This window comes from Stegastes partitus, unplaced genomic scaffold, assembly GCF_000690725.1.
Source record: "Stegastes partitus isolate 25-593 unplaced genomic scaffold, Stegastes_partitus-1.0.2 Scaffold10, whole genome shotgun sequence".
Lineage (NCBI taxonomy): Eukaryota > Metazoa > Chordata > Actinopteri > Pomacentridae > Stegastes > Stegastes partitus.
Genome location: NW_007577741.1, coordinates 1,931,708 through 1,944,866, shown reverse-complemented (window position 1 = coordinate 1,944,866; position 13,159 = coordinate 1,931,708). Strand labels below are relative to the sequence as shown.

The 13,159-nt window shown below is 40.7% G+C and overlaps 1 protein-coding gene across 1 annotated transcript in view; it reads left to right on the top strand.

Moving 5' to 3' along the window:
- Nucleotides 1–13,159, top strand: part of rbpjl (recombination signal binding protein for immunoglobulin kappa J region-like) — a 46,735-nt gene that overhangs the window by 10,575 nt on the left and 23,001 nt on the right. The window contains exons 3-6 of the mRNA XM_008286400.1: nt 7,946–8,080; nt 9,237–9,307; nt 9,418–9,533; nt 12,797–12,974. Coding sequence (XP_008284622.1) covers nt 7,946–8,080; nt 9,237–9,307; nt 9,418–9,533; nt 12,797–12,974 — 500 coding nt within the window. The remainder of the gene's footprint in view (nt 1–7,945; nt 8,081–9,236; nt 9,308–9,417; nt 9,534–12,796; nt 12,975–13,159) is intronic.

Sequence of the window (13,159 nt, the reverse complement as noted above, 5' to 3'; positions counted from 1 at the left end):
ATAGATCATTTGTTGCATGTCCTCCCTCTCTTATCGAACACTGCGCTATAATAAAAGCAGAAAAGCCCAAAGAATGATCTGAACCGAAGCCTTCCAGCTCCACTTCCTCTTCACTACGATGCTTCACTGCTGATGCTGCACTAAGTCGTCTGTCCATCTGACGCTCTGTTTTCCCATCAGCCATGAGCAGGATTCCAAGATACATAAACTCCTTCACTTGTGGTTGTTTGTGGCTGTTTACAAACAGGAAGTTGCTGCTGTCGTTCAGCTTTGGTTGTCCAGAGGGTTGATAACCATTAGAAGACTCCTCCTTTTCCCTTCTCGTCCATGTTCACAGCCCTGACACCTGTTTGCCCTCACTAACGAACCTAACGATAGTTGTAGCCATGGCAACTATCAGTCAGTTCAATCAGAACACCTCCTGGAGCACAAGATGTACTTTTTTGGAGGTGAAAGTGCATTCCTCTGCTCCCCTCCCCCCCTGTTCTGCCTTCAGTCCACTCTGTGTTGCTGGTGTGAAATACCAGAGGCTCTATGCTGCTGACACACTGACCTCCGACCTCTGAGGAGTAGAAGGTCTAATTTAGACGACTGCTGGCACTCTGGTGACTGACCACACACACACACATGCAGCCATCCAAGTGTGAACCCTGAACCGTGAACTGTGGAGCGAGGTGTCAGAGAGATCCCCGTCATACATGAACAAAACATTCAGTATACAGCTCAGCAGGCGGACGAGCAGCAGGCTGCTCTGACCTGAATAAGTGTACCATTGTAATAATAGGGATTACGTAAGGGAGCAGGTAACTCTTCCAAGTGTGTGGAAATACTGGCAAATCGTCAGTTCGCTGATTGTCCGCTTCCATGACTGATTACCTCTCTAAACCCCGAGCAGTTTCTGTAGTCACTTCAAAATAAAATCCTGCTCCACAATGGAAATGACACAACGATAAGACACAGTTATAATGCTAAAATATTTTTTAAAAAGACAAAAAAAGGTTACATTTCTTTGATTGTTTACTTACCCTCGGGTGAATTCTGAAATCCTGAAATCAACATGTTCAGCAGGAATCAACAGGTGTTTTAAATATGCAGCAAAACAAGTTGACTCCACATGTTGTCAACAGGCATCATTTTTACAGCCTCTACAGTCTTTTTGACATTGTTCTGCATATTATTCAGCTCTTTCACCATGCTGTGTGTGTCGCTCCACTGTAACACATTATTAAGTGCTTTCTAATCTATCCATCCATTATCTATATACCGCTTAATCCTCATTAGGGTCGCGGGGGGCTGGAGTCTATCCCAGCTGACTCAGGGTGAAGGCAGGTTCACCTGGACAGGTAACCAGTCTATCACAGGGCTGCACTTAGAGACAGACAGACAAACAAGCTCACATTCAGACCTACGGACAATATAGAATCACTGACTAACCTCAGCCCTTGTAGAATCTAGTCAAAGTTAAAAGGTGCTATGTAGGCGTGGACCATTTACCATTTGATTCATTGATCACATTATTATTTTTTGCTCTGAATCTCTCATGTCGTCATCTTTCAGCTCTGTGTAAACACAGTCTACAGTAAAGACGAAAGATCACGTTTGTCATGTGACCGCTCGGTCACTACAGGCTTCTCAGTTATGCAGTTTATTTATTTACTTATTTGCAGAATCTGCAAACGGTTTATTGTTTGTTGAATGAGGCATGTAGAATAAAGTGATTTAGATAAAATATAACATTTTCAAGATTAGATTTGATTGTCTTCGCTGATGGAACTGCACGTGACATATAGTTAGTTCAAAGCCCACTGAAAGGCTGGAAATCTATTGGCTCTTTCTGTTTCTGGACTTTCTGACTCTAGTAGAAGTAGTGTGGGGATGGTTTTTTTTGAAGCGTCTGTGTACCTGTTTCAGCTGTGTTTGGGACCACAGCGCCGCCAGCTGTCTTGATTTGTTCTCCTCCCAACAGTCACATGACAGTTTGAAATTAGAGCTGAACAATCAAGGAACATTTCTAATAATGGTTTTTGTTTTTTTTGGGTTTTTTTCCAATCAATTTTTTTTAAACTGTAGAACATATAGTTAATTTGGCCATAAATTTGGATGGTAACTCAATACTGTCACCAAACAGAAATGATTTAAACTATTTCTTACCTTTTTTTTTTTTTTTTAAACCAATTATTAATAAGACAAGTCTCAGCCCTGCAAATAGAAGAGAAATTGAATCCCTCTGAGGTGGATTCTGCTCCTAAGGACATTTTGGGTTTTTATTTTTTTGTTGTTTTATGAGTGAGCAGTGAAGTAACATGAACCCTGGTTAAAAAGCTTTGACCCACTTCCACTCTGCACATGTGTCTGATCAGTGGTGTGTTTCTGTGGCTGTTGTCTTGTCGGGTTATCCTTACAGCCGGCACCCTGCTGCTTCACAGACTTTCTCCGCTCTTCTCTCCCTGACATAGCGGGGAAACAAAACTCAGTGACGCTCAGACATGCACGCCTTTCTGTTAATCTGACAGCATCTGAGCACGTCGGCTTCACGTCATCAGTCTCACTAGTAACCTTCCAATATCACTTTGAGCCCAGCAGAGGTACGATGAGTTCCTCCCCAGACCCACATTTAGAAGGAAGGTGTTTATGAGGTGTCAGGAATAATCTGGGAAAAGGGCTCCCTCAAACTGAGAGTGCAGTTTTGTTGTTCTTTAATGCAGTTTTTTTGGAGACGGGCCTCTTTTTTTTTTATAGATACGAAATAGAAATATTGATAAAACTAAATATCATGTATTTATTATGGGGAATTTAACCTTCATCCTCCCAACATCTTTTACATACGAAGCTTTTTATCTCAATATCTAATCTGAACAGAGTAGAAAATATCTCTGAACACAGCATTTAATTATTTTTTTTAGAAAGTCTAGTAACCTTTTCTAATATGATTAACATATGAATAAAAATGAATCCACAATTTGCTCAAGTCATCTCAAGTTATGATTTATAATAACATCACTTGGGTATTTTTTGGATCCAGACACAGTATCGTGAGCTGATTCAGAGACATTGCTCACAAACTGTCTGTTGGATGCTATGGGTTTTGCCCCCAGCTTCTACCCCTACCTCTATCATGACCACTATCATGTTTAGGAGACTGGTTGTCGCCACTTTGGTCAGATGGATCCGATATATGATCATGCTCTTCCTCTGAAATGTCAGATTCTTCCAGGTCAGAGTCTTCATCTGCCTGTAAGATATTTTTCAGGGCTTGTACAACAGTGTTTCTCTGTTTGACATCATTCACTACAAACACAGAGAGAACTATATGCTGTGTGAAGTAAATATGTTGGAAAATTAGCACGAATCGGCTGCTACCTCTCCAGAACATCCATGCATCTAAAAGTAACACATGTACTAGAACAAGCTCATATCGTCAAACAAACTCCTAAAGGCCCAACTGTGTTTTGCCTCTGAAATTATTGTGGAAGATGAAAAACACAGTTTGGGGTTTAATTGGACCCCAGTAGGTAGGATTAAGGTTAAAGGAATAGTTACAGTCGTCCTCAAATGTGTTCATACCCTCCCATTAAAAAGGAAAAAAACAGCTGACACTGAAATAAATTAAAACTGACAAAAGTAATTATAAAAATTTTATGATATTAAAAAAACAACAACAACAATGTGAGGGTTCAGTCAGAGGAAGGATCCAAAAATGCAACACAGGGTTGGGGAGTGAAGACAAGAGGGGTTTATTTTACAATAGCAGGGAATCAAGGGACACCGGGAAGCTTGTGAGGGAAGCCGAGTGAATGAGGGGAATCCTGGGGAAGTTTCCTGAGGGGGGTAACCCGGAGACGAGACAACTGAGGCTGGGGTTCTGCTGCTAAAGGTGAGCTGTTGAGGCGACGATCCAACACACATTAGACACAGCAAGTATCACAAAGCACGAAGTTCTCAAAGCACGACTGGCCTGTTACCCCTCTGAGGAGGGTAATCCACTGGTGCTGGAGCTCAGGTGGAGGCAGGCTTTATGCAGCGCTGACTGCTGATATGCGTCAGGTGTGGAGGAGAGTGAGTGAGAGCTCCCCTGTCTGGAAACCCCGCCCAGCCTGAAAACACCATCACATCCACCAGCAACCACAAGCAAATAAACACAGTTTCACACAAAGCACAAAATTCAGATCACCCCAAACAACAAGCAAACCAGCATGATGGGACCCCTAAACTAATATTTAGTTGAACAACCCCTTGAGCCAATCACTGCCATCAGGTGTTTTCTGTAACTCTCAGTCAGACTTCTGCACCTGTTGACAGGTATTCTGGCCCACTGCTCATCAGCAAAGTGCTCTCATTTGTCTGGGACAGTTCTGTTTTGTTTTTTTTAAATTATTCTTTTCAACCACAATTCAAAAGCAACGTCTTATTTCACAAAATTATAATTTAGCAAATTTTTATTTATTATTACTTTCTTCAGTTTCTAGTTATTTGAGTGACTATTGTGAATTTTGCCTTTTCTTTAATGGAAGGGTATGAATATATGTGAGAACGACCGGATATGTTTCAGGTAACACAATAATTTGCCTACTTGTTAGTTCAGCATAAACACTGGACACAATATTAACAAACAGCAGGACCTCTGCAGTGCTCTGTTTAACACGTAGTAATGTGTGTTCAGTTTGTACAAACATCAGACATACAGGCTTTTGTTTTATCTTGTTAAATACCAGGAAAACTGTCTCCTGATATATGTGAAAAATGACACCAACAGATGTTTATTAATGTCTCAATTCTTTTTTCGTTTTCACGCCCTTTATTGCAATTTTGGTTTTATTGGTCGCATAATTCAGCCGTGAGTCCTCCGTTATTCCTTCCTCCTCTCGTGCTCTCGTGTCAACAGTCTTCATTATGAGAAGCATTCCAGACTGCAGGCCCCGGGGTAGTAACTCTGTGTCTGGCTCCTCATTACATCCTTACAGCAGAGAGAAAACACAGCTAATGTGACAGCTACTATTGTTAACAGAGCTCCCCGGGCCTCTCACTCCGCGCCTTCACTCACTTACCTGCTGTTCAGCCGAACATTTGAAATCTAATCGCACAAAATGAGGGCGTTTCTCTGTTTGAAACTCATCAGCAACACAAAAAGGTATGAAAAATGTGAATTAATTGCTCAAAGTGAAGTTATAATGATTATTTTTTTTCACATTCAAGCCAGTAGACAAACGTATGAGAACAAAGTTTAGTCTTTATTTATATGAGTAAAGCGTCTGAGTCACTCTGTTGGTGTCTGTTGTGGTTAAATTACATCAAAATCTAGCAAGTAGGAAAAAAACTGACCAAAATGTTTATGCTGGAATTTAAGAGAAACATTATTTAATTGCTTTTGGCAAAACAAAGAAAAAGAGAAAGGAAAAGACATATTCATTGTTTCAGAATCAAAGCGATGAAATACATGTGCAGTAGTGACTGAACAGGAGAAACTATCATGAATGATTTTGAATAGATTGAAGTGGGTCGACTGCAGCGGCGGGACTCTTTTGTTCCAATTAGTTGAGCTTTGTTCTGTCAATGGCTCACCTGCTGGCCCTCTTGCTGCTGCCAAACATTGAAGTGTCCAGAATTTAATGCCAGAAAATAAGACTTTGAAGGCCTTTTATGAACAAATGAACAACAGAAAGAAAACGTCTGCTGGACCTGCTGTCCTTCCAGCGGTGATGGAAGGAACGACATACATTATTCTGATGCTGTGATTGTGATGAAGACTGATGGAGGAAACACATCTTTGGTGTTGTCAGATTAACTCCTCCTTATTATGGACGTTTTGCTGACTGAGCTGATGATGTCTGCAGCAGTTTGAGCAGCTCTGACACTCCACTGCCAGCTCAGTGTATCGCAGCGTCGTCCTCTACAAATGCACAGTGTTCTCCCATATTCCACAAAGTACACTGTATTTGTATTTCCAAGTTATATTTTGGTGCATTTAAAGTGTCACATCAGAAAAAGTTTATGAAACAAACAAGAAGAACGCGTTTGTGCTCACTTAACCCAATTCAGGACTTTTAGGGTTAACATAGTATAAAAGTCTATAATTAATACCAACAAATATTTTGCACATATTCTTTTTTGGGGTCCAATGGACACCGAAAGACCTTCTACACATGACAACATGAAAGTCCTGGATAGGGTTAAGTTGGTTTTTGACTTTTTTCAGAAAGCGTTCATGTACACAGCATGAAACGTGTCCATGACCAGCTGACATTTAAAAATTATTACAACTTGGCTGATGCTGATTGGAAACCATTTCTGTTTTTCTGTCATAGATAGACACAGTTTTGTTTCTTCTTCTTTTCTTTCTCCTGTATTTTTAGGTCAATGGAAAAATAATTAGGTTCTTTTTCGGCTTCTCCTTCTTTATTACAGCCGTGTGTAATGTTGCCTATACGGCCACTTTCTGATGGCTGCACACAGTCTGGTTTGTTTACTGCAAAGCACTTAACAGAAACAAGCCTAATTCACATTTACCTTTTAAAAATTTTCATGTCAGCATTTTAGAAGTTTGCTTTAAGTTCGGTTGACAGCTATATGGAAACACGGCTTGTGTGTAGAGAGTTGTTGGTGACGGCTGTTTCTGGTGACAGCATGCCAGTCCCAGCTGCCTTGAGCTGCCCTCGGTAGGATCTTCCTCTGTTTTTGTTCTCCCTCCTGAGCAAAGCAGGTGTTCTGTCCATAGGAGAGGCTCACTTTGCTTCCAGTAAAGCCAGAATATACTCCCTTGCAGATGTGCACGCAGACAGCTGCAGACACCACGGACTCCAGTGGTGACAACGTGGACATAAAACCTTGGATTGTGCATGGACATTTGCAGAGTGGTCTACATGGAGTCTCATGGATTTGGACAGATGACTAAGTTTCTAAAACTCAGACCTGAACAGACTGGCAAATGTGTAAAGTGTAACACTGGTTGAAGGGTTTGCTTTAGAGTTACTGGTGATGTGCACCTCTTCGCCCTCGTGTTTGCAGAGATTTTGAGTATTGGGAAAGACGTAATAGGTCACTCAAATGTGGAAACTTAAATCATCAGTATGAATAGATGGTGAGGTAGTTGATTCGTTTTATTATCTACCTTTGAAGTCAAATTCCAAACCTGACTTTGTCAATACTTTCTATCTTTGGCGTGTCAGGCAGTGAAAGCAGCAGAACATTTTTTTCCTCTCTGTCATTGTTTAATGTATCCATGATGCTGTAATGGTGGCATCTCCTTCTACACCAAATTGGGAGCTATCTTTGGTGTGCTTTTATTTATATCTCGCTCCTTCTGAGTCCATTATGACGATGGACGGTGCGTCTGGAGATGGGAGCTGTGTGTTTAGTCTGAGATGCTCTGTGCCAACGGAGACTGACACAAAGTACAATAAGATCTGTTTTGTTATTTTCCTTAATTCAACCGTTCAGTTCATTTTACCGGCACAGTTTACAAAAGAGACGATGAAGCCGTGGTGACTCCTGAGCTTTCGAGGGGCTGTAAAGTCAGACTACACTGTCTGTCCATTCCTGGGTTATTTCTACTTTAGTTTTCATGACATTATTCCAAAAATGAAGGTTGTGTTTTAGCCACAAGATACACATTTGAGAAACTACCAACATGCATTTTGGTCTTACTGTTCTTCTGTTCTCAGCCTTTTTGTTTGGTTATGCCAAATCAAAATTCCATGAAAAGCAGCGGAAGTCAAGAGGCTTAGAGAAATAATTCAACAACTATTGGATCAATTGCCATGAAGTTTGCTGCAGATATTAATGTCTCTCTTTGGATTAGTCGTAATAACTTTGGTGATGCTTGGTGAACCACAGTTTACCATTCAAATAAATGTTCTACCACATCATTGAGCTCTGCTAACACCTCCATGAGCTACAAGTACAGTGTACAGCTGGTTGTTTGTGACTGACGGTGTTCTCGTCCAATCAGGAGACTGAACCCGGGGTTTCAGGGCTGCCAGTTACTGGGAGCAGCAAGGGAAACAGGAAGAGAAGCCCACGCAGACCAGAGCATCGTCATCCTGCATGCCAAAGTCGCTCAGAAGTCCTACGGCAATGAGAAAAGGTTTGGGGATGCTTCTGTGGACAGTAGGGCTGCAGTCAAGCAAAGAAAACCTCAGCTGACTAGTTCTAGCTCATCGGTTATGTATATATAGATAAGGAATGATATATAAAGTATTTTTGAACATATTTTGTCTGGTGCCCTTGCTGCCGGTTTTTAGACGTTTTCTTATTTTTATCTTATTTTATTTATTAGAGTGTTTATCAGCTGGTGACCACAGCACAGAAACTACTGAAGAATATCAAAGTTAGTGTATCGTTTTCTGATGATCTGACGTGTTGGCTGTTGAGTTGAGATATATAAACTGATATGCAAACGTTTCTTTTCTGACGTGGTGTCAGTTAGTTTGGAACCAGCTCCAAGTAAAGACTCGGTACAGTTAGACCCAGCTGTGTCCATTAGACTGGGCAGGTTGAAAGTTGTGAAAAGGCTGGTAGTCTGCTCCTCCTGCTGCTAAAAATTATAGGTTAATCCTTGAAGGCTGCTGATGTTGCACTTTTCTCTGTAGGAAGGTGACATCGGGCAGATTAGACCACATTGACCAACCAATCGACCTGCAGACCACAATGTAGAGACATCTTTTTAGACAGTCAATCAAATGGGCATGGGGCGATAAATATACTCAACAAACACATCATCAAAATCCTTTCCTGTCAAATAGCTTAGTTCCAGTGTTCAACACGTCTGATTTTTCCAGGCTTTTAAAGTGGCGAGGGCTGACACGGTATTTAGGCTGCAACTACCAGTTATCTTGCTCATTAATTAGCCTTTATATTTATATCAATGCCCAAAAATATACAATTTACTTACAAAGAAAGGAGCAAATCCTTGCAACTGATGTGCTAGAATAGGTAAAGTTTGACGTTTTCCACTTTAAAAATAATTGAACGATTGTTGTGTATGAAGCTAATTGCTGATTAATCTGCTAAGTGAGTTATCAGCTAAAATTTTGACCTCTGGGGAAAACATAATATTGATTTGGTGCACAACAAAACCGCCTTTTATGTGATGTCTAATCACAATAAACTGGTTTAAAGTGCCAGTATAAGACATTTTGTGTTTAAATGTTGAGTTTTTGCAACAGCTGCAGCATTTCTAGAATATGTGGCTTTAAGGGAGTGCTACGTGTAACTCATTTAAATTCATGCTTTACTTTCAGGTTCTTCTGCCCTCCTCCCTGTGTTTACATCAGTGGTCGTGGCTGGAGAGTCATGCAGGACCATTTGAAAGGTGAAGAACGTATACTCAGCGTCAGACAAAGATTTTGAAAACAGCTTTTTAAATCTGAATCTATAAACGTTCCTCCTTCACCTTTCCTCTTTCTTGTTGTTTCACTCCAGCGGCTGGCTTCGGAGACTCAGTATATCGACTGTGTGGCTACATGTGTCTGGACAGCTCCAGCCAGTCGCAGGCAGACACATTTAAACTGATCTTCGATGAGCAGCCAAACTCCAGGGTGAGACAGCTGTGATGCACACCTTTCTGTTGTAGTTTTGTCCAGACAGTCCTTCCCTGTCTGTCACAATTCATTCAGTCAGGCAGACACCAGTCTTCAGAAATTTAAACTGGCCTTTGTCCCATTTAAATTATCCTCTAAAGTCCTGTCCAAGTGGGATGTTTTCAGTGATGGATGATGAAGTCCATCTTTTGTCCTAAACAGTGGATGGAGATCAGTATTTGCACTGCCATAGGTTGATAGAATTTATGGGTTTACAATGAAATCACTACAAAACACAGATTTGTAAATAAATCTCTCACTGACATCCCCGCAAGTCTGTTTGGTGTAAAAAAGTAAATGTAGTGTTATCAGTCGGCGAAGAGCAGAAGTCCAGCATTTGCCCTCCGATGGAATGAAGCTATAATGGTGTCAAAATTCATTAAGGATGCTGGAGGAGCAGTGTTACCTAGCAACACTGTAGGCATCCTGAAGGCTCAATGTGCTGAGCAGGGCGGGGAAGCTACAGGTCTCACACTCACTTTATTTGGCTGACCGTCTGTTTATGTGTGTTTGTGTGTGTTTGCCATATAATGTGTAGTAAACCTGTTGGTCCATGAGAGAATAGGTTTGAAAGGCCTGTTTTCTTTCTTTTCTTTTTTTTTTTTAAAACTACCAGCATTATTAAGTTACCCAGTCATCAGAGCCAGAAACAGAAAGGATTGTTGGATTTTGACCTTTACGACGGTCTTTGAACATATCGTGTGATGTACTGTTGATTAGGAAACAATGGACTAAATATTTGCTTAAAAACGTGATATTTGTCAGAATTTCTTTATTCCACATGTGTTGTTCAAAAGATTACCAAAACAAACTGTTTGCACCAGTCTGGTAAAAAAAAAAAAAGCCATGTGACAAAACTTCCGGGACTTTTTGGGAGAACTAAAAACAGAGAGAAGCTGACAGGATAGATAAAATGTATTTAGCTTCAAAAAATAAATGCTGCATATTTTAAAGAAATCCATGACAGTAACTGGGAGGGGTGGAAGAGTTAATGTGGAATGACCCACATCTGGTATTATTTTACATTGTTATAAATAGTGGTAGAAATCATTTGGTGATTCCAGAGACTGGTGTGAAGTTTGATAAACATCTTTAGAGATGTCATTCAAACCAGTTGGGACTTTGTTTTAAAAGATAAAATATCTGAAGGTGTGGAGTGAAAAAGAAGTGAGTTTACCAAACCTCTCTCATCTCTGCTTAACCCAAACAGCTTGAAGTAGACTAGCATCCACCAGTCACCTCTGGGGCTGAAAAAAAAAAAGAACCAATCACATTGCAGTTCCTCATATGACCACTTAAAGCTGCCTCAGAGCGAGTCAACGTCCACAGACAGCGATGTTTAAATGTTCAGTTTTACAGCAGAAATAAACATGTCAGCTAAAGATATCTGTCTATCACAGGTTCTGAATCTTGTTTGTAGCTGTACATGTGGTGGTTATAGAAGTGTGATGCTAAATCAGTGGAGAACTCGTATTAGGATGAATGTGAGCCTTGGTTCATGCTGATGGTCTCAGCGTCTCTGCACCATCTGCACATGAGTGAATGATGGGATGGATGCTGCTGCTGCTGCTGTACTCAGACCTGCAGCCCGTTGTGTCTTAGCGACAGACAGCTCTGTGTGTTTGCCCAGACGACAACGTCACCTCCTTTATTACAGACCATTGTTAACTCTGTAAACACGCTGTGTGTGTCCACTGGCCTCTCACGTATTTACTCACTGAGAGAAAACACAAGAAACGGGCATCTGCATTACTGTACAGCGTTTCAACCAGGACACCTTTTAAATGGTGAGAAAGGCAGCGTGAAAATCCCAACAACAAGTCTGTCTGTCAGCACTGAGGAGGCTTCTGTGCGTTCTTTGCTCTTGTCACAGTTTATCTCACTCTGGGCTCATTTTCACTGCAGCATAGAGTCCTGCAGCTCTGTGGAAACAACACAGTCAGGATCAGGACAGAGACTCAGAATGTCTTTGGACACAGTGACACAGTTAGAATGCAATAAGTTCAGTTTATTTATCTATTTTGTAAAAAAAAAAAAAAAAAAGTGAAACTGGTGTAACTAAAACTTGACTAAACGGTAACTATACAAACTGTAGATATTTTACCAAGTTCAGACAGGACACTTTGTCAGATTTTACCCATTTATTTGGGATCACATGCATTGAGTTTGGCGGTGACTCTGCTGGTGATGCTCTGGAACAATCTGAGCAAACATGACACAGATAATCACTGAGATCACAAACCCCCGCAGAGCCATGAATTTACAATTTACAATTTTTCAAATAGAGTATGAACACAAGAACAAGGAGACCAACTACATAGTCTTCACTTTACAGATCAAGATTACATAGTTCAAGGTACAATAATGAACCATCTGCAACCTACAGTCCCACGACATGGGAAACACCGGGGTTATATGACTGAACTGTTTTTAAAAGGTGGTGGTTGGGGAGGAGGAGGAGATTTGTCGATCTGCAGAGGCTGGAGAAGCAGCGATGTGGTGAGCGTGAAGCGGGCAGAATGAATGAACGCTGCCTCAGTTATAAAGCAGCAAAGTGGGTGGGCTGGACTTTAGCGATGACGATTGGACAGGAGGGGTCATGTGACACTCTGACTCCGTGCCTGTCTGAACTAACGCGAAGCTCCATTTGTCTTCTCTCTGCAGATTTTATTTTTATACAGAATTTGGTCACATCTAATGTTTAATTATTTTATTTTTGGTAAAACTCTAAAATAATCATATAAAATAAAGCGATTTTTAATGAAATATCATGATTTTAAGCCTTGATTTGGTGAATTTTTCCAACCTAACGCTGAATCGCAGATAAATACAAGGACTGTTGGAAAGTTTAAAATCTCTGAAATATAATGAAGTAAAAGTTGGAAGTTTGAAAAGTCTGGTTCTGTCTGGTGAAGTGAGGCACGTAGAAGAAAGTGATTTGGAATAAATGATTTTAAGCTTAGTTTGGCTATTTTTCTTGACAGAATCACAGATGATTAACTGATTAAACGATCTGAAAATCAAAAATCAACCAATTCATATTTATTGGTAAAGCTTCTGGCCACTATAAATGGTATAACCCCAAAGCCTTTCAAACCTGTCAGCAGGTTTTATGATTCTCAAAGAGTCTCTTCTCTTCATCTTCTGACACTTTCCAGTCAGCGCTCAAGTTTAAACACACTCCAGACCCCATCTTGCTCTCTCTCTCACTCTCTCTGCAGCAGATGTTTGCTTGCGCCAAGTCCCTGTTCATCTCTGATCAGGACAAGAGGAAACACTTCTGCCTGCTGCTGCGACTCTTTCTGGGCAACAGGCAGGAGGTCGGGTCTTTCCAGAGCAAGATGATCAAAGTGATCTCCAAACCTTCCCAGAAGAGACAGTCCATGAAGAACGCTGACTGTGAGTCACACTCATACAGACTGTTGTGTCTTTTCGTACATTTTTCAAGCCAACAAATCAGTGTTTTTGAACTTTGGATTTAAATGGAGCATGAAAAGCACTGGTATCATCATCATAGCTGTCAGACTTTGTAAAAATATGTCTGTTGTATTTTCTTACACGATCATTTACATATTAGTGTAATG